The following is a 22,212-nucleotide window of genomic DNA, read 5'->3' as shown; positions in this document are numbered from 1 at the left end:
TGCACATCTGTGAGACACCATCAGCTCCGACAGAGCAGCGGTGTTTCACACTCTGGGAGGAACAACTCAAGGAAACTACAGATGATGGAAATCTAGACTGTCTTCCAACACTTTGTGTAGTTCTGCTTTAACAGACTGACTCGCTTTTGTCACCAAAAAACAATGACATCATTGATGGAAAACACGGATGAGGAGAGACGATAGCCAGGCACTGGAAGCTGGAGGGTTCATACTGCAGCCGAACCGTGGACTCACTCGAAGGCGATGTACGTGAGCAGCGTGGCAGCAGAGAAGATGGCGGAGATCCCGCAGCCAATGTAGCTGATGAAGGTCAGGATATTGTTGTTCTTTTCATCGATGGAGGGCGAAGTCTGAGAGATGTCCTTAAGAGAGAGACGGCAACGACTACATGAATGAAGGAAACGCACATGAACAACAAAGAAGGCCAGAGGGCAACTATGGAGACCATCATGACCACAACAAAAACATGAAAGGATCCACACAACGTGACATGTATGCGGCGCCCGTGCCAGGACGTCAGTGTGACAGGTGTGTGAGGACAGCTCGGACACACACACTCACAGGAACACGGCGGTCTTACCAGGAGGACACCGAAGTGTGTGAGGTGGTCGCACAGGCAGACGGTTTTGTTGGCGGTGGATTCGGTGGAGTTTTTTTTGCAGCCTTCTTTGCTCCAATCTCCAGTTCCATCTAGTGGTGACACAGAGGCATTACAGCAAAGTCACCTCAACACAAAATGAAAATGTGTAATTAAACAGATGAAAAGATTGATTTCTTTCTAATAATAAAATATAATATAATAAATGTGTTTTTTTTATAATAAATAAAGCACTGCTCGGGATTCAGGAGCTCGAAATATTTCTGCAAAGTTTGAGGGCGGCTGCTCCGAAGCCAAATATCTGTATTGAGATAAGACTGCGCACAAACGTCCTCTTCAGTAATTACTGCAGTACTTGAATCTGTTGGTAATACGGCCTGAAAAGCTGCTAAATTTACCAGAATTTTCTGCTGAAAGAGCAACCAGACCAGAACGTCAAAGTAAAAGTGCAGCAGGACGGAGGTGTGACGAGCTGTAACAGCTGCCGACTCCCTTCTCTGCAGATCTGAGGACCAGTGATGAACTTGAGGTGAGTGATGAGGCGACGGACAGACTTACCGTTCTTGGTGAAGTTCCAGAAAACGCAGTCCAGAGTCCCACGAGCCTGAGAGGACAGAAGAGCAATGACTCAGCAGCAAGTTCAAGTAAGCAGACAATCAGAGCCACTCGTGACCATCACACCTGGCTCATTTCTGCATGATCTTCTGACACTGTCATTTCAAATCCTTCAGCACATCTCCAGGAACTACATTCTTACTGACAGTTTCAATAATATGGATTATTAATGTTAATAAATGTATTAATTAACCTCAGAAAAAGGGGAACATGAGAAACATAAAGGTCATTTATATGAAACAGACAACACAATGAAGCACAGGTCAAAGAAAGGAAGTGAAAAGAGTGACGCAAATATATAAATAATGTGTATAAAGTCCAAAAATGGAACAGAGAAGAAAGGAAAAAACGTGAACGCTCACCGGGTCAGAGCGATGAGCGATCTCGATCCTCACTGGGTCTCTCAGGTTGTGGATGGGGACGTTCACCACGCTGCTCGCCACCACGTAGCTGATCAATTCATTTTCTGCCTTTTTCTGAAAAACACGTCATGTTAAGACACCCTAAAACATCAGCCTTTGTGTGAACGTCACACCGTGACCTCTGACCTGGAAAAAACTGGGGCTGTTGAAGAACATGAAGCTGATCCTGGACGGTGTGTCGGCTTCGGCATGAGAGACTCTGGACAGCAGAGAGGCGGGAAGTGTGACCTGAGCTAAAGGATTCGGCCGCTTAGACTTAAAATCAATCTGAGAGGGGACAGGAAACAGTCAAAGCTAAATCAAAAAACACAAATCCACCTTCTACAGGAGAAAGTTTTGACTTTCCCAGCCGTTACCTGCGGGTCTGACTTATTTGGAGACATGAAGGCGCTGAGGGTTGTTTCGTTGAACATCGTCGTGTTGAGGGCCAGAATTCCCACAGCCAGATTCTTGGAATTGATCTGGATGGACGGACCATCAAACTGGATCTTCTGCACCAGCTTGTCCACGGTCTTCAGAGCTCTGCGGAGGAGGAGAGAGAAGCAAAGTATTTCTACGATGATTTCAAAGGGAAGCAAAACCAGACAGATATTGGTGAGAAACACAGAGGTGGCGTTTAACACGGCTGACTGAAACGCAGCTGAAAATGATCATGTTTGAAGGTGATTCATGTGAAACAGACTCAAACATGTGAGTCTCGTTTAAGTTTCAGTTTAATACTGAACTTTCCGTCCTGCCAGCAAACTTTGTGGCTGAGAGTTCATTAAGCGGCAGAAAGTTTCAACACTCTGACTACATGCTAGCTGATTGCTATCGTAGAAATGGGACACGGCCTCCGCGCAACTGAGGGCAACCTGTCGGTTCCGGTGATCATGCTGAACTGTTTTGCTGTTGGAGGTCAACTGTAAGTAGTTGTAGCATCAGCTGGTTGCCCAGAGGTTGAGCATGGAGCACTCTGCAATCTCCGAGTGAACTTTTGGTGGAAGGCGGCCTATGTCCAAACTGCTGCGGTCTCTCAGATAGGTTGGTGAAGCTTTGCAAATAATGTTCATGTGATTAATAAATACACACAAAACCATCACATAACAACCAGTCTGAGTCGGTCTGCACAACCAGTACAACCTGTCTATGGTGAAACTCGCTGCAATAGGAGGCTAAACTCAAGTTTTATTCCTATGCAAATGTTAGGTACTCATCCGCTGCTGTCACAGAGCAGTTAAATCTCCTACTTTCAGAAGCTACTGGACTCTGAATTTAAATGCTTAATGTAAATTTCAGTTTAAAGTGAAAAACTTTGTATGGAGACAGCAAATGATTTGCAGTTTTCACCGATTTATTCCAGTTAATCATCAAATTATCAGAAACTGATGATCCAAACTGATAGCAGACTCTCCACCTTATTCTCAGTTTATCGTCATCCTGATGCTTCAAAGTTTCTTTGCTAACTTCTAATTTTCACAGACCTGGTGACATTTGCAGAATTTCTCCAGTCACCCTTTCTTCCTGGTGGTGTGTGAGTGATAACTTTACATTTTTCAGATGTTTTGGTTACAAAATTAAGATTTTAGCAGATCAACCATCACATAACAACCAGTCTGAGTTGGTCTAAATTGTGACATTACCAATAAGTTTGATGTGTCACATGGCCCTCTTCCTACTTTAAAAACAAAAGTTGTATCCAAGATGGCCGACTTCTAAATGGCCACCATGGTCACCACCCATCTTGAGGAGTTTGCCCCCCTCACATATACTAATGTGCCACAAACAGGACTTTAATATCAGGTGGGCAGAGTAAGAAGTCTGTACTTGTCTGAGGCTGCCGGGACTGTAGCTGAGCCACTCATGACGTTGGAGATGATGGTGACGATGCTGGAGGCTAACGTGAAGTTGATCTTGGATACGTTCACTAGTTGTTCCACCTTTGACACCACTTTAGACACCTGGACACGGAGGACAAGGAGGACAGGAGGACACGGAGTCACTCTCCTGGTCACAGGAGACTTGAGCGAACAGATGCCAGTGTAAACACTCACCTCTTTCTCATTCAGCTTGTTGTTGGTGAACGCTTTGAGCTGCTCCGCTACATCAGATGCATTTTCTGCTCAAGCAACACACAAATGGTTCCATTTTGTCACTTTCTATCACAACTTTGTGATATATCACAGATTAAAACACAAATTCAGGTTCATTTTCCAGTTCTGTGTCATTTCTAGTCTATTGACTTATAATTCAGGTTTAAAATAGTTTAATGTATAAAGTCTTGAAACTGAACAAAAATCTATATCTATTTGTCAAAAATAAGTGAAAATTAGAGTTTCATACAGGTCATCTTAATATTTTTGTTTTTCTTTTACAAATGTCAGATTTACTCACAGCAGCTTTAAAAGTGAATGAATATTTCTTTATATTTGTGAATTTATGTTAAATTAATTCTGCATGTTTGATTTTGCAGGATTATGGATCCTGATTAAATGTTATTGGAAGAAAAGCTTTTATCTTTCATAGTTCATTGTGAGATATTTATATTCAAACAGGTGTGAAAAAACATGCTCAATTATGCTCAGAGACCGTATGTCAAAAAGAATAGGTAAATAAGTATTTGATATATGAAGCGAATTATTTGCAGAAATCATATATGTTACATATTTCAAACCATACCATTTTGGGGCAAATCAGAAACGGACGAGCAGAAAATATTGTAAAAATGTGACCCAGCTTATTATCTGAAACGCACAAAGAGTGAATAAAATGTTCCCACACTGGAAAATAACATTTTTAAATCTGTACTACGCTGTGGTCTCAGACTCTTTAACTTTGTTGTTAATACTTTTATTCTGAACTGCGGCAGTTGGAATAAAATAATTTAAAATCATGTATTTGCTTTTTTATTCATGCAAAAATAAAACAACTCAGATATTCAGCTGTCTATGTTTTTTTACACACAAAGCAAATGATGCATTGTTAGAATCAACGGTGTCGGCACGCCACGTCTACAGTCCGCTGTCAGATTGACTTTGTGTCTGAGCGTACCTGCTGACACTTGGATGGAGTCGATATCAGTGCAGTTGCTGCTGTCTGGATCTGACCAGTACGATGAGTAGTTCATCGAACTGATTAAACTGGGAAAAGAAGAGGTTATCGATAAGACATATAATTACTCAGCTTAAAGAAGTAGTCCTAAGTAAGATAGCCGGCACTGCTGCAGGCAGGTTTTGTGGAGGAATGTGGAGGAAGTGCTTAAATATTCAACAGCTTAACAAACCCAATCCTGGTCGCTCCAAACACACAGTTCAACATGCAGTAAAGGTAGTTATAGCACTCTCTGACTTTATCAGCCCACCCATCCGCCCCGACCTCCTCCCTACACTAACTCTATGACAATAACATCGCCTACTTCCTGTTTTAAGATGGTGAAGTAACATTTAAAGGGTTCAAATGGGATTTTAGCCCTGGTGTTTGCGGTCCGGAGTACGTGTGCAGCAGCGCTCTTCAAAGGTCCGACTGCTTCGTTCAGACTTTATCATTGAGTCTGCTCAACAGAAATGCTGCTGTGGAAACGTGTGATAAAAGGAGAAGAATAACCAGAACTTTAGCCCCACTGACTCCACAGTTAACCCCACTAAGGACCACTTCCCTCTGAGAATTTATGCTGAGGCACTCGTGGGCGTCGGAAGATGTCCTGCTTGTCATACTAATAAATCATAGATCACCATGAGGTGTATAACATTACAGGAAGATGAATTAAGTCAATAAATCAACATCAAATGCTGTTTCACTGAACACCACAGTGTCTCAGAAAGATCTGATTAAAACCACAGACTCTAACAAAGAAAAGATATGAGCTGCTTTTACTGCTGATTTTATCACAGTGGGGGTTCTTAAAATACATTTTGGGATATATCATGCAGTCTTGATTAATGACTCTCCCCAGAAACACGAAAACCTCACAATGATCATGAGAACAAAGTGCCTACAAAAGATGGATATGAAATAAATAACAGTTCGTGAATATAAGTGCAAATCCTAATATTTGCCTTGAACTTGTGCAAACGTGCTAGTTGCAAGGATGATGAAGGATTATTGTCAAGTGGAAAATAAGAATATGGAGCTGGAAATATTGCAATCAAATATTCGTGTTTGGCTGCATTCAGCTCATGTTTTGTGTGTGTTCGTGTTACCAGGTCCTCCATTTCTTGTTGGGGAAGCAGGGCTGGTACTCAGTAACGGTCGGTCTGGTTTCAGGCCAAGGCGGGTCGTACGGGCAATTTTCTTTAAGCAGAAAAAAACAGGAGTGATTTCACAGTTTTGAAGCAGACATACATTCATATAATGAAACAGGAAAAACATCCAGGGCACAGAGTGATCAGAGAAGGCGAACAGACAGACTTTAGACAATAAAATCCACAACAAATCAAATCCAGAGAGTTGTGTGAGTGATGTGCAGAAACCATACTTCTTTATTATCTCCGGTTCTTATTTTTCTGTGTTTAGCGTTCAGTGTAACCTTCTCACCAATCTGTTTGACTTCCACAGAGGCGCTCTGGATCTCCACACCCTCTGACACGCTCCCCTGTCTGAGCCGGGCAGACGCATCATCGATGAGGCTCAGGTTCTTGTTGATGATCTCGGTATAAACCAGCAGACCACGGCACTCATAGCTGCAGCAAAAAGAGACATGCCAGAATGACCTACCATCCTAAACACCTGACTTCTATGAGGTGGTGAGCACATAATGACAGGAACCTGCAGAGTTAAACAGAGTCATGCTACCTGCTCAGGTTTCCTGCAGTCTGTGGACTCAGCTGAACACTGGAGAGGGAAAAGAAGAGAAGCAGCAGAGATGAAAGACTACAAATGATAAATGATGCATGAACACAGTAAAGTACCTGCAGCCAGGAGGAAGCACATAAGTCAGACTTTTACTGTTCACCTCAAAATATGACCCAGGAGCGCAGAGCCTTACTGCTCAGCTTCAAACACCTCACACATCTGCACTCGTGCTCACAGGAGCAGGACAGTAAACTTCATCCTGGCGTGACCTGTCGCTCTCACAGGTCTAACTGTTTCTAACCATTTCTTTTTTCTCTCCTTGGTGTAGCTCATCTTTTTAGCTATTGTGAAATGGCTGAAAACGAGCACAGACCCAAACAGCATCACCCATACAAAAGCACCTTTGCCCTAGGTCGTGTGCACTTTGTGTGATAGCTGTTTGCAGGATTACCTGATGTTGCCCACGTAGACTTTGTGGATCCAGTCCTGAAAGGTCTGATTGAGCTGTAAAAATAACAGATCGGGTTTGAAGTCTGCTCAGCACTGAATATTAAACTGCCGCATTGGTGTGAAGAAGAAACTTTATGTACCTGCTTCATGAGTAAAAACTGTTCCAACAAATCTAAGTCATCGCTTGTTCAGGTAAAGGTGAGTCTTGCTCCCGACCTCTGTATTCTCCTAATCTTCATTTCTTTAAGTTCAGCAGCTCAGAAATTTTTTTCACTCCCATGTTATCTTAATTCAGTCTTAATTAAATAAAATATGACTTTAATCTTGTTTATCATAGACCTGGAGATGAAGTTTGAGTTCTGTTCAATAATTCTGTGCCAGTGTTTTACTGAACTCATGTAGTGTGGCTGTTTTGTCTCCCTCTCCTGGCAGTGAGAGTAATTGCACACTTGATCTTTTTGTTTTTTAGATATTCTGACACTTTTTGTTGTTTCATTTTTATCTGCAGCATCATACACTTTCTGCTAGCTGCTGTAGCTACACCACCACTATGCCAGTCAACCAGAGTAACCAGTAAAACCATCACTGCCAGTGCAGGGCTGCTGCCACAGACATTAAACTATGTTGTACTGAGACTTCCTTTTGTTTCATTTAAGAAGATAATAACTGGAAGCGGTTCTGAAATTTTAGGTTTTTTCTGTGTTATGTTTTGAATAAAATACATTTTACACAGTTTTTTGACTTTGTATTGAAAATCATATTTTAGTATATTTCTACGTTTGATAAAGTTAAGCTGCTCAGAGCTTCAACTAATTAAAATTATGAAAGAAAATCTAATGAGGTCTGTCGCTGCTGCCACGGTTACGCTCACTGAGGTCTGGACATGGATGAATAAGTGGAGTAAAAACTCACCCAAAGAGCCACGGCTGATTTAAGCGTCTCCCGTGTCGTCTGCGATCTGCTGTCATCCACCACAAACTCGAATCGGTAAAACTGCTCATCTGCAGGCCAAGGTGAGAGCACAGGAGAAAGAAAGAAGAGCACTTCAGATTCGATGTGCAACAGATAATTCATACCGAGCCTGTGGCACATAGCAGGAGACGGCCCGAGCGGTTTGAGCTGATCGAGTTATGTAAAAATCTCATTTTGAAGTAAAATGATGAAAAATGGGAACACACCGCCTGACGGACAATAACGTCGGCGCTGAGGGGAGAACAGTCATTCCCCTTTCTTTTTTCAAACTGCACAAATCAAGGAGTTGAAGCAGGATTTGTGCAATTTGAGTCTTTCTCAGGATTGTTTGACCCTTTGATCTGCGTTCTCACAAATCCACCTTAAAAAGGAATAAAGAGCACAATTATGAAGCAGGTACGTTAAAGATCTGTGGAGAAATGTAAATGTTAAAGAGTTTTGGGGTCTGAAACTTCCTGTAAAATTAATTTCTTGTTACACAGACTCATTTAACTGAGTTTTTGTGTGTGTATTGATTTCCTTAAAAACAGATACGTGTAGAAAGTAACGACTAATGGAATCAAAACTGATTAAAGCTTATAAAAAAAGGGAAAAAAGAAAAAAACTTTTTAACGCATACTTTCGGTTTCAGAGGAGGCACATCTAAGCTCTTCCTTGTAGGGCCCTCCATGCTCCTGCTATGCTTGACACCGGCCACGAGATGTCTCTCTAATATCTCTAATTGTTAGTAAATGCTACTGACTGGAAATGAGACCTCCACTCCATCAGGTCTGGAGGGAAATCCTGCAGGCTGCTTATCTTTGGTTATAAATATACTTTTCAGAGTTTCAGAGTGCCGCTGATTGATTTTGAATATTTGATTTGATAGCAGAAAGTAGCATGCGGACGATGCGAAGCACCAAAGCAGGATGCCTCCACCAAGAAGCTGCACGGACTGAAAAATGAATATAAGAAAAGCAGAAAAACTATGTAATAAGAAAAGGTGTTGGCAGTTATCAGAGAGGAAAGGAAAACAGGCAGAAAGTAGACTACAATCCCTTTTTTCACTACAAGTACCAGGCTAAATACCAACATCTGATTGGTCAGCTAAACTCATGGTTAATGAACTACAATGAGCCAGAATCACTTTAAACCAATCACGAGTCTCAACTTTGATGGGAATCCCGCCCAATCACAGCATTTGTACTGACATCTATGATTCGAACTACTGACCTGCTCTGAAACCCAACCACCTGAAGTGAGTATTCAGTCTTAAAGTCTTTGTGTTTTTAAACCAATGCATTGATATTACAACTCAACCAAAGACTGACCCATAACTGACTGTACAACAGCTGAACATGTCATTCTGAGATTATTCTGATTATTCTATTATAAGATTATCCGTTACTGGCAGCCAGAGCTTGGTTTCTTTGGGCCAACAATGATATCAGCCGGTAAGGTCTGAATCACTGTCACCTCAGATTAGGGAGGAAGTTGAATGGGGACCAGTAATGTTCTTCAGAACCAAAGAGGGCTGGTTGAATGGAGTTGGTTATGGGAACACTGTGAGGTGGAAACACCACAAAAACACTTAATAATACGGACACAGGTGTCCGTATGCATTTGTAATGCTGCTCAAATCAAAACGTTCTGATTCAGATCCTTTAAAAGACTTGAAGACTAAATACTGTATTTCTGCAATTTTGTAATATTACTGATTATTTATTTTTATTTTCTATGACAACAAAGTTGTTGCTGCATAACATACTATTCCCCGATGGCAGTCCACACTGACATGTAAAAAGAAAGCGTTGTTTACACCGGCAGGGCAGTGTGGGCCTGATGGATGGATTTGCTGTTGGGGATCCCAGACTGGGGTGCAACGTGGCTTTTTTGAGGCCGCTGCTGCTGCCGGCGTTAGCTGATGGACTGAGAGCTCTGAATGGAGGTGTAGGAGAGGAGATCTTTGGGGTTATGAGATGCCAACCACTGGCAGCTGCTGGAGGCGTTGGGGAAAAGTTGAGATTGTTGTCTTTGATCTTGCCAGTGCCGTGGTCTTGGTTCACGTCCCCCTTCATTAAACCTCCTGAGCTCTGGTTCCTGCTGTGATTCGACACATTTGGACTTGAGTTCAAACCTGGCTCTGAGGCGGTTAAATTTGACTTTGCTGCTGCTGCTGCATTCACGAGCACCGGCACTGGCCTGCTGCCTGTCATACTGCCCTCCGACACATCCAGACTTCCTTTTTCTACGAGTGCACTAGCATCTTTAGCTGCTGTGATGTTGGTCATCGCAGCCGGCGCCACAGGAGAGTCTCGGAGTGCCACAGCAGTGGTTGAATTAGACTCAGGTATATATTTAAAGCCTGCTGTGTTTGTGGTGTGGTTGTCTCTCCCAGGAGGTGAGAGCTCATCAAGCCCAGAAATGAAGCCATGATTTGTGATCTCGATAGAGAAGCCAGTGGGGGATCTGGAGGTGGAAGAGGGGGTATTAAGGTCAGAAGACTGCAGGGGGGTTGGAAGAACCAGAGCAACATTCGGTTGTGATGATGTAGCAGAACCAGGCTGATAACAGGATTCAGAAATAGGACAGGGAGTATTCTGCATATCAACAGGAGATGAGAGAGAATTCAGGGCAGATTGTGGAGTTACATGCTCATTAGGGTGATGGCCTGTTACAGCGCTTAAGATTACAGGAGCTTTGTTGCTCACAGGTGAGACATGCTCATTAGCAAAGTGTATCTTTGGAACAACATCTGCAGGGTTAAATGGAGCAGAGAGATGTGATAATCTCCCACCAGCAGTTTGCTTATTTGAGGCCTCAGATATCAAAACGCCGACTAACGTAGACTCATTTTGTGGCTGAGAGTGGTTTGTAAACTGTGATAAAACCTCATCCTGGTTAGGAGAAATAAGCAGGCGTGACTGGATGGACTCCATGGAAACTTGACCAAAAGAAAGAGATTGAGTGTTTGAGATAAACTCTTCAACTGGCTGTATGGTGGGTCTTTGTAAGGACTGTGCTGCTGTGGGCTGCAGGAATCTAACAGTAGGACGAGTGGGTGACAAGGACCCAATTTCTGTGTTCATCATGCTAGCAGGTGCTGCTGGCCATGTCGCCCGGCTGGGGAGGAGAAAGGAGGATGAAAGGGTGGAGACAGAGGGTGAGACAGGAGGATAGGTGTAAGACAGGTGCTGAGATGGAAGAAGAAGTGAAACACTTTCTACGAGAGAAACAGAAGATGACATGGAGGGCAAAAGGACAGGAAGCGAGGGTGTGAAGAAACTCAAGATTGGAGATTGCTGCCGTGGCCCCCTGGTGTTAGCCCCCTCGCTCAAATTGAGCCCATCACTCCTAAAGTTCTGAGTGTGTGCCTGACTGTTAGAGTGTGTGGGCAGCTGTGTGTGTGCTGAAATGTGTGTCTGGATCAGACGGCCGGGTTGTACAGTATTAGCTCGTGTCAGGCCTGAGACGTGTGCTAGAGCCATCCCCGGAGCGTGCCGGGGGGCTGTCACACCAAGCTGTGCACTTGAGCTGTCGCGGTGTGCCAGCATCTGGGACAGATTCAACAAAGGCGGAGTGGAGAGACTAAATCCACTGTCATAGCCAGCAGGGGCCTGCGAGTTGGTCCGAGTGCCAGCAGCTCCATTCACTTCTCCCTGGTTGTGTAAATGTGAGACTGCATGATGCAGCCTCCAAGGATCTCTGTTAACAGTCGGGCTGGAAGAATCTCTCTCTTGTGACCCAGACAAAGATTTCTGAGTCAGAACGGTTTCCTCTCCCATCATCCCCTCTGTCTCCCTGATGGAGTCGGTAAATGAAGGGATGTGAGAGCTTTGAGTTAAAAGGAAGACATTGGAAGATGATGTAGAAGAGGCAGAGGAAGAGGGCGGTTCTTGCTTTCCTTCAATATTTGCCCTGAGCAGAGCCAGAGTGTGATCATGGCCCCAAATACCAGCTGTTGGCAGCGAGGTCAAGCCAGTGTCAGTGTGAAGCACTGAACGAGTTTCTATCTCGCTCAAATCTTTCTGATGAGAATGAACTAAAAAAGGTCTGACTGACAGGCTAGCTGCATCTGAGGATGGCCACAAAACCACTGACAAATTTAGCTCTGATACAGGAAACTCTAATTGTGACAGGGCTGGACCAAAGTCCGGCACAAGCGCTGCAGGACTGGATACCAGAGCCTCCACAGATAATCTTGAGGGAGTTGGGTTAGTGTGACTAAAGGAGTTATCTGAAAAATCTTCTGCATGGGTTAATGTATGTGATCGAGTATCAGGGGACAGGTTGTGCACAGTGGAGGGCACTTCATTTCTGTTAGCTTTAGATAAACCACTAGAGGACTTTTCTGCAGAGTGGTATTCAGGGTGCAGTGCACTATCAACAAAAGGAGACTGAGCTGGGGCTTTAGAAAAGAGAGGAAATGACAACAAAGATGCTGTGTCAACCGTTGAGTCCTCAAAGTTCTTTTGAAGATTCGAGGACAGAAATGACAACACAGACACTGGCATGTGAGCAGTTTCTGAAAGCCTTCGCTCTGCAGGCTGGGAAGATGATGGCAGGAGGAGGGAGGGGTACCGAGGAGCAGCAGAAGGTGGAAAAGGAACCAGGGTGGGCCAAAGGGGATCAGAGGCCAAGGGAAGGGTGGGGCTGAGTGGGGAGTACTGGGGTATGACGGTTTGAATGGGGGAGGCATGGGCGGAGGTGGCTGTAAATTCTAACTGAAAGAGAGAAAAGGGAGAAGTAGGAGGTAGGATACTGGATGAGGAGTAGTGAGGGCTCTGGAATGGCTCGTGAAAGGGAGGAGATGGAGGGGAGAGAATGGATGATCGATGGGGAATGACGTGCACAGAAGACTGTATGTGTGCATGTGCGTCTGTATATAAATTGTTAACCAGACTACTGCTGGCTACAGCTAGTCCAGCTTTACTGCCCAGAGGGTTTAAAGAAAGTGAGGATATCTGGGCCTTGTCTTCCTTCTGTGGCACAAAAGAGGAAAAGATTTGTTTGGGGAAAACCACCTCGGCGAGGAAAGAAGGGGAGCTTAGATGTGCCATCGGCAAAGAAGGTGTTGGCTGCATGAAGAGGTGGGATGAAGAGGAGGGAGGAAGGGAAGACGGCATTGCTTGCAAACTCAGTCTTTCCAGTTGTGCATAGGAACTTTCCTCTTGTTTCTGTCCACTTGGACCGCTGCTCTTTGGAAGCTCGTGGTGGGTTTGAGCTGTTGTCAAAGTCTGATTAAGAGTGCTGATGGATGTTTCTGGTACCAGTAGGTCTGGTGAGTGATCTTTAAAAGGCTTGATGCCTGCTGCTAGGATGCTGAGCAGGCTTTCTGAGCCATTATGGAAATGTGTTTGGGTGAAAAAATGTTCACTTCCTCTTTCAGAAGGAGTTGAGGGTTGGATGAAAAGGTGGGAAGCACTTTGCGGGTCTGAGTTTCTGGCATCAGGTCCAGTATTGGGTTCTTTGGATAAGGCATCAAATTGATATAATCTATAAGGACTCCTTTCCCCCACAAGTTCAGTCATGTCATACATGAATGGCCCAGAGCCTGATGAATATTCATTATCCGGTATCTCCTGATCTGTCAGGTTACCCGCAGCAGATGTTTGGATTTCACCACCACTCATGTTCAGGAGTGACCATGATGAAGCAACAGGTTTGTTCTTCCTAATGCCAAGTGCTGATAATGATGACAAAAACAATGACGACGATGATGACAGTGGTGCTAGCCCAGCCGCAGCTAATGCCTCACTTTTATTCTGCTGCAGAGGTGACCCCTGAGGTGAACTTGAAGTATGAGATTCAGGAAGGAACTTTAAGTCCTGAGTGGTGGTAGAGACCTCCGTTTTGGAGGTTGACTGGTGAAAAGTTTTTGGTTGGGACGTAACAGAAGAAATATTTAGATGAATGGTTGCAGGCGTAGAGTCTTTCAACCCATCTGTGTCTTTGAATCCAGTCGTTGGTGTGAATTTAAGCCTGGCTGTGGATTTGAGATCAGCTAATGGAACAGCAGGTTTTGTGATGTGAATCTCCACCCTAGGTGGTGCTTTAGTGGTAGCTTGATGTCTTCCTCGGTTTGGCCTCTTCCTCAAAGGGGTTGAAATGTACCCCAGGGAAATCTTGGATCTTCGATACCGTGGAGGTCTTTGGAAGGGAGCAGGGGGTCTGGGGCGGGTAGCTTCAGATGGACCAGAGGAACCAGGGACTGAAGCTAAGAATCTGGATTGATGAGCTGAATGATGGAGACTGGGGGTTTGAGCGGGGGGATTCAAAGGACTGGACGTAAGAGATCTATGAAGAGAAGCTCCTCCAGGAGGATTGCGAAAAAACGCAGACCTGGTTTGCCTGATTTTGTGGACTAAAGGAACTGGATGTCTAGGGGTTTGGGAAAAAGAGAGTGCAGCAACAGTAAATCCAGAAGTCTGTCTTCTGAGGTAACCAGCTGGCCAAACAGTCAGGGACCTGGACTTCAAGGCCATTGGCTCAGGTTGCTGAAGCATAATTTGAGTCTCCTCCACTGTCACCGGGATATGGCCGATCGAAGCAGATGTAATTATAGTGAAAAAGCAAGTTACATACAATAAATAAAGGTAAAAAAATGCATTTCAAAAATAAACCACTAATATAGGACACGATATTTTTACATAAGCCATCTCAACATCCTTCAGTCACAGACAGTATTGTAGGATTGTACAGTGATTACTATGTCTGTAACAGCGATATGAAACAAAGGAGTGCATGAACCATACGAGAAGAAACCAAAGCAAAAGATATGACATGACTATAACTAGGTTAGGCTGATTAAGCAGTTAAAGAGCTAAAAAAGGAGAAGGAAACAAAAAAGACCCCCAAAAATAAAGTTTCATGGGCCTTAGATCCTGCAGTGCAAACACACAGCTATTAGCAGAAAAGCCTCACATATTCCACAGGAATGATGAGGATTGGCTAACACTGATCTTGGTTTAAGAGCTAGACATGGAAGTGTGAATGTTACCCCAGGAAGAAGCAGCAGGAACAGCTATGCTAGTCTCTGGTTGGTTAGTAGTCATGAACTGCAGCTGGCCAGATGTTTCTGGAACAGTGTGTAGAAGAAGAAATGAGAGTAGGGACTAAAAGAATTAAACATGCTGGAGAAGAGTAAGAACAAATCAATGTATTATTAAAAGACGAAGCCCGAGGCCTAAAACTATCCTCAACAGTATATGACAATCAAGATCTTAAGACACAGGAAATAAAGGCCAAGTCCAGATAACCAGAATCAACTTTTTGGGGACACGTTTATGTTTATAAGAGCTGAGGCTGTGGCACAACAACATCCAATCATATACAGTTTCTGTATCTGCTGCATAAATACTACTGTTAAAAATCCATGCAGTTAGACAGTGACAGCATTATTCATGCCAGTTTTGGCAATGGTATTACTGTTCCTCTTACCATGCAGGGTGGGGTTAGTATCTGGATGGTTAGTGGTAAAAGATGAAACAGCTGCCGTGCTGCTGGTTGGCTGTTGGGCTACAGGAAGTAAACAATCACAGATTATCAGTCATCTGAACTGACACATGCTGTCGCTACATCGCAGCCTCATAGAGCTTCATATAGAAATGCCATATTTCTGATGTAATGTGGTATCAGTGATCAGTGTCACAAATAAACTAGAAACAAAGACAGTGATTAATATGAATACGTCTGTTGGTACATCCTTCCTGCTGTCGCCAAAAAAAGCGCGCATGATATATGTTATGATGCCAGCCGCTGCATGTTGTGACCACATTACATAAATCAAACTAAATTCTTTGAGCTGAACATAACACATTAATGAGCATGAACACCAAACTCCACCACATGTGGAACAAACTTCCTTTGTGCTCCACTGGGCCGTCCTTGTACAGTAACAGGTGAGTGGCCCTGCAACCTGCAACCATCAAAGGTCAGACAAGCACAGGGCCTCACAGTGGACCGAACGCACCCAGAAAAGTTGGTGTGAACGTACCTGTGCACCCTCAACTGTAGTCACAAACGAGCAGGTCACAAAATATCCAACAACAGTAAAATAAAGTGTAAATATAAACGTAAAGTAAAGCTGTGTTTTGAGGCATGGCTTTTATTGTAAGGATTAAAAGGCAGCTATTGAATGGAGCTAGCAACATATGAACGTCTGTATTAGATGTCGTCGGGATGTTTGTGAAAAAGAGCTGCTTTTTGGAGGGAAAACAAAAAAACACAGTGACACTGACAGAATAACAACTGATTCAAAATGCTCACAGTGGACTACATCCTATATTAATGCGTTCAAAATGCATCAATATGAGAACAACAGCAGGTAAAACAAACCTAAACTGTGGAGACGTCAATACGATGCTGTATGCTTTATTGTGCTTTAAGTTGAATTTAAGTTTTGTTTTTTTTTTTGATTAGTTAATAATTCAGTAAATCATGCGAAAGCAACTTCTCGCTTTGTATCTGTGAAAGCACCCACTCACTTCAAGGCAGTGAAAGGCCTTAAAAGCCACTTCTTCTTCTAACTACCCGTCATTACAGCACATTCATGAAAACATAAAAACCTCACTCAGTGACAATTTATACGAGTTTTTCCACATGTGTAAGTTTTCTCTCCTTATTCTAAGACTAATTTGAATCAAATCCATTACTGGATTGTAAAATATGACTACATAATTATTTTAGTTTATAAAAACTACAATATTTTGAACTTTGAAGTCACATCATTTGGGAAAAAAAGTAGTGTTTCGTGTGATGGTTACAAAATCCTGTGACCATTTACCATCGTGTCCACTTGGATTTGGGTTTTAGCAGCAGCTTTTTAATCTTTCTTTAAAAAAATGATTAATTACAACAAAAACAGCTGTTAACAGAGTCATAAAGAATGGCAGCTACTGACAACACTGTATATGAAGATAGTGTTAGCTACCTTACCATGTGCTGTGCTGCTGGATGCAGAAACATTAGTATCGGTAGATGCAGAGGTAGGAGCTCTGGTGGTGGTGGTGATGGTAGTATTAGGCAAAACTGATTAGATCAGATTGGATTATGTCAGTAACACAAAAGTATCTTGGATTCAACGACACATTAATGATGCATTATGAGAAATGTGAAACTTGCTCACTGAACAGGTTATTCTAACACAAACAACTGTTACCACTCACTGTTGAGGTCAAAGGTCGACTGCCAGAACAATAACTGGTACAGAAATATTCTATCTATGCTGTTTATCTAACACCACAAATACCACTGATTAAAGATTAAATGTTATGTAGTCACAGGAGAGGTAAACTTTTAATGTTAGGAATGACAAGGAATTGAGTCGTAGAATTCACCTGCATGGTTAGCAGGTAAAGACTAAACTGTTGTTGTCCTGCTGGTAAGGCTGCATAAATCCTGTGAAGATTTTCTTCTTCATGTGACTGTCTGCAGATACAATAAGCTATGCGCCAACCTGAAGGAAGCCTATGATGAAACTTAGATGTGTAATTTTACTGGTATTTAATTTTCATGACTAGACTGGGAGGGGTCCACCTGAAAAGGTGGCAAAATTATTTAGCCTGATGACATTTGGGAGATAAAAGTCCTCATGTAACTTTCAAGTAACAATTTCTCTATGTACACACTGTGTATATGTGTTCTCTTGGAACCCATTGATTAGTCTTATGGATTAGCGTTTAGAGGTAACGGCCATTTTTGAGGCTTCCTGTTCAGCCTGTTTAATCGTAAACTCAATAGTTTAGGGGACACATTCATTTATTATTATCTTTGTTAGGTTTTGCACAGGAATCAAACATGAAAGCAGATGAAGCCTTACCAGAAGAGGAGGGGCTGGTTGCAGCGGAGGCGGTGGTACTGATGATAGAGGTTAGAGGCATGCGAGTGGAGAGAATGCTGGGAGATGGAGTGATGGTAGAGAGGACTGATGATGACAAATCAAAGGATAAGGCAGGACGAGAGGATGACACATGCAAAAACAAAGTGGTTTTAATGCTAGCGTGAGCGTGTGCTTTTTCCCAAAGCCCAGTTTGAGTGCAAATGTTCCAGAAGGTCTAAAACTCTCACATGCACATATTACAAACAGATATATATAATGTAAGCAGCACATATCGGTGCTTCATTAAAATTCCATTAAGAATGAAAAGTTCTTATTATCCTAATCAAACACAGAGAGCTGATTTTTCATAAATTCCTGGGAAAGTTCATTTAGAGCTACAACTTTTCAGTTGGAAAAAGGACGACAGAAAGGTTAATTGACTAATGAAAAGTTTGATGAACTCCGTCTTCAAACGCAGCATTAGATAATTTACTCGTCTGTCAAGCGGACGGGTTCATCAGAGCTGAATTAGTTGAGTATTCTCACAGGTAGTTAATGAATAAGAGAATGACCAAACTGATCTTAGAGGGGCAAAATAGCTTCAAGCTACTTTTCATGGCTTCCTGGAAGGTCAAATATGGCAGAGCTAAAAAGGTTTGAGATTTTTATGAGGGAAATCTCTCTGAAAACCATTAAGAATAACGGCTTTGTGGTGATGAACTATAACTGAGTTCCATAAAAAAGGTCTTTCTTTGTGGATGTTGGATGAACCCTAAAAAGTTTATCCTAAATTAGAGTTAGATGAAACAGAAGAAAAAAGGGGAAGCCTCTACAGAAAAGGTATTTGACTGAAAAATCCAGAAGCTTAAAACCAACCAAAAATGTTTAATAATCATTTAAAAAAAAGATGGAAGGAAGAAGGGAAAGTAGGGGGAGGAACCGCGAGGTGATGATAAAGCAAAAGCACTGAGGGGAACAAAAATGGCACAGAGAAGTGGAGAAGGTGAAGATGGAAAGGAAGGACAGAGGCTGCATGAAGAGGAGGGTTGCTTACCGTGGGTGTTGGCATTAGTAGTGTAGATGGTGTTAGTGGAGTCAGTGGATGAGGTGGCAGGAGAGGAAACAGCTGGTGGTAGTGACAATGTGATGGGATGAGAGAGAAACAGATGCAAAGGATGATAAATGGATGTGATGAGGAATGAACATCTTAAATGTACACAGTAGGGGTATTGGATCTGGGCTTCTCAAGTGTTCTCAGCATCGTTAATAAAGAATGCAAATTATTCAACAGTTATGTAGTCATAATGATAAAAGCTCTCTTTTTTTAATCAAAGCTGACTGTGTGGGTCTGTGTACCGCTTACAACATAATCACACTAACCAGCAGCAACCAACCAATAAGTGATGTGGATTTAACAGCTGAGACTGTGGCTGCTGTCAAAACTTACCACACAGTCCGGTTTTTTATTTTTATTTTGTCCCGAGCTTCCTCTCCTGCCATCGTCAAGCTGACATACACAGCTCAGTCTCCAGAGTTTCTCCAAGCTCTTGTTGACCAAAGGGTTTAAAGCCATGAGACGGTTTACACAGATTAAGTTTGATTATGTCATGTGGAAAGGCTTGAGTCTAAGCATGGTCACAGATGAGGTTTTGAAACAATGAATTCTGTACCATCAAAGGGATTTCAGAGGTGGACTGAAACAAGAGGTGATAAAGTCTACTCATGAAAAGAAGTTTGTGCTTCAGAGTTAAAGTGAAGTCAAATGTGTTTGGGAAAAAAAAGACAATGCTGCTCACTCACTTGTGGTTCCATTTAACTTCTTCCACCTACATCTCCCGAACAGAAGTCAGAGTTATGTTTTTCAGGACAGCTACACCTGAATTAGCTTCACCCACTGAAGCACACCCACTCAGGCCTTCTTCACTCCTCAGACCACCACCCTAACTTTCTAACAGCTCTACTCTTCAGCTGACCATTTATTCTTTGTTCCATCGAGCTTACGAGTTATTATATTATCACCCTTTCTAATGGCTTGTTGAGCTGTCTGTGCTCTTAATTTCTATCCTGCAACACAAACTGTAGTTTAATTGGCTTCACTTCCATGCTCTCATGGCGCAATCGCACAAAAACTGACCTTTAGAAATACAGTATGTCCCTCTGAGGCTTCCATAGTTCTGGACAGTGTGAGAACTGACATTTCACATTGGGTCAATTGGGTCACATTACTAGTTGGCCCACAGCTACTGTTCTGACCAGAGCTCACTGGTAAGTCTTGGATCATGTGACCTCTTTGAGCAAAAGAAACTGGTGGAGGTCCATTTTCCTCGAGGGCCACAATCTGTGCAGGGACAGCATTCCAGTTTTAATGGCTATGGCAGCAGCTGAACGGCACCCTGGGGGATATAGCTTTAAAAACGTTATTTTGTTTCTTCGGGTATGATCTACTTTGGAATTAGAAAATGTAATTAACCGAGCATTCCTGGATAGATTCTTGGCAGATCCACGTAGACTGGTGAGAGTAGGTGACATGGGCCAAATGCCCATTTTTATTCTTTCCTCCTTTATCAGCCACTTGAACTTATGAAGGCTGATTAAATGAATAAAGCAGAGTGAAGCATCTGTCTCCATTTCAAGAATGTCCTCATTTGAATGAATCTGACTGAGATTCCATTCCCTTTTGCTTTCTTTTCTTGTCCAGGCTCATTAATGTCACATATGAAGCCCAAAACCATAAATCAAAGGGTTTTGCAATCTGCACGACTTTCTCTTTTCTCATATGTTTGCTTTAAATAAGAAAACTGACCCAAAATTCATCTTCTTTTTGTGTATTCACCAAATCTTCAGTGTAAATGTTGGAAATTTTAATTTGTAACTGTTTTCTTCATGTCCCAACTAACAGTTATGCACCAGTCAGTAACAGAAGGACCTAACAGCAAACACAGATGTGATGATCAGGAGGTCACTGAGGGTTTTCTGGCAGAAAAGCTTTAGGAAGTACAATAAACCCTGGACAAAGGAGTCAAGCACAGGCGTTTGACCCGGGAGAACGAGGTTTGTATCGCAAAAACTGTCAAAGTCAATGACAGCGTGAAGAAGTTCATAAGGTTTATTGCAGGTTTAGGTAAGGACAAGCTGTGCTCTTCAAATTATGCAGCGTTGGCTTCCAAATTCCAAAACTCTGACATCACCAGAATGTGACCGGCCTGCAGTATCATTAAATGCGGTTCTCTAGAAACACCACAAACAAAGTTGTTGATCACAATTATATTGATCTTCTCACCTCTTGCCAGATTCATCCTTGAACAAACTAGCATCTCTTCACTGTTCAGAGCAGTTTGACAGCACTGGGAATGCTTAAAGGCTAGAATATGTTCAGGGCTTTGGGGAAAGCCAAGGATCTCGATCCAAACCTGAGCCTGCTTTCATTTAGAAAGTTTTTCTTAACAGGATGTTCAAAATTCAATTAAGCGTCTTTCTCTTATGAGCACATTCCCAAAAAACCTGACCCTTAGACACTTCTTCACAAGGTGGAAAGCAAAGCTTGACAGAAAAAACCATCATAGTGTGAAGCTGAATAAGAAGTGTAGGCACCGATGCACTTGGTTTACCTTTATAAAAAGTTCATGTGGTCACTGAGGAAAACTTTTATATAGATGTCAAGGCTGTACAATGCCTTCTGTACTTGAACAGTTCAAAGTGTATACACTGTCAGGTTCAGCCCCAGCACTATAGCTCTTGTATATATTCCATTCGCCTTCAAACACTCAAACTGTCACTTTTTCATGGTCAAAACTCTTTTCCCTTCTTACTTCCTCTGAGGTCCTTACAGCCCTTGCATTTTTCACCAAACTGTAACACAGTGTGAAGAGCTGACTAAGAACAGAGACTAATAGATATTTGACAGTTTTGACAGCACTAATGTCAGAGGGAAAAGACATCAATGCAACCAAGGAGATGCGATGCAATGGCACAAACCCCATGTTTAAAGAACCCCATAATTTATTCTTGGTATCTGCCAATCAGCTGTTCTGAGCAAATATTTATCTGAAAAGGTTAATGTTGTGCTAGATTCACTTTTGTGTTCTTCACTTCTGTCTAAGCTCTAATGAACTTTGACTGGTGTGAGTGTGTCTGTCACTGTGATCTGGATTAAGCAACCAGATGTAACAGAAAAGGTAAAGTCAGTGACTCATTAAGACAAAATCTTACAGCTGATTTTGTTGTGAGACCTACGGAGACCTACCTGCAATAGTCTTTTACCATTTTTACTTCATAATAAAAATGTATGAAATTATGCAGACTCTGAAGCAATTTTGTGAAAAGATGTTTTCATTTAAAGGAAGAACTGATCAAAAATGTTTGTTGTCATTTGTGTTTTACATATGATTTCACTAGCTGGGCCCACGTCCTCATTTTAGGTTTGACAGTGTTTTGGTAGGTAAAAGTGAATGCTTTGACATGAATTGAGCTGCGGTTTGGGGAAGGCCTCGAAGGGGACTGGCAATGGCTCCCGGGCCTGGCAGATCCCCATACACTAAATAGAAATGAAGAAGTTAAAGAATTGA

General features: G+C 42.5%; 1 protein-coding gene across 3 annotated transcripts in view; it reads right to left on the bottom strand.

Moving 5' to 3' along the window:
- The window catches only part of adgrg6 (adhesion G protein-coupled receptor G6), a 99,263-nt gene that overhangs the window by 20,052 nt on the left and 56,999 nt on the right, over positions 1-22,212 (bottom strand). Inside the window, exons 8-25 of one of the 3 annotated variants that reach the window (XM_080882644.1) lie at positions 18,702-18,773; positions 17,648-17,752; positions 16,765-16,857; positions 15,268-15,345; positions 7,789-7,877; positions 6,878-6,930; positions 6,427-6,465; positions 6,169-6,314; positions 5,835-5,925; positions 4,687-4,775; positions 3,690-3,754; positions 3,463-3,596; positions 2,013-2,178; positions 1,783-1,923; positions 1,597-1,710; positions 1,178-1,223; positions 602-711; positions 256-383 (exon numbers count right to left, since the gene is read on the bottom strand). In XM_080882644.1, the coding sequence (XP_080738770.1) occupies positions 256-383; positions 602-711; positions 1,178-1,223; positions 1,597-1,710; positions 1,783-1,923; positions 2,013-2,178; positions 3,463-3,596; positions 3,690-3,754; positions 4,687-4,775; positions 5,835-5,925; positions 6,169-6,314; positions 6,427-6,465; positions 6,878-6,930; positions 7,789-7,877; positions 15,268-15,345; positions 16,765-16,857; positions 17,648-17,752; positions 18,702-18,773 (1,759 nt within the window). The remainder of the gene's footprint in view (positions 1-255; positions 384-601; positions 712-1,177; positions 1,224-1,596; positions 1,711-1,782; positions 1,924-2,012; positions 2,179-3,462; positions 3,597-3,689; positions 3,755-4,686; positions 4,776-5,834; positions 5,926-6,168; positions 6,315-6,426; positions 6,466-6,877; positions 6,931-7,788; positions 7,878-15,267; positions 15,346-16,764; positions 16,858-17,647; positions 17,753-18,701; positions 18,774-22,212) is intronic. The other 2 variants (XM_080882645.1, XM_080882646.1) reach the window with 2 other exon arrangements.

This window comes from Rhamphochromis sp. 'chilingali' (assembly GCF_963969265.1).
Source record: "Rhamphochromis sp. 'chilingali' genome assembly, chromosome: 5".
Classification (NCBI taxonomy): Eukaryota; Metazoa; Chordata; class Actinopteri; order Cichliformes; family Cichlidae; genus Rhamphochromis; species Rhamphochromis sp. 'chilingali'.
This window is presented reverse-complemented; position numbering and strand designations above follow the sequence as displayed.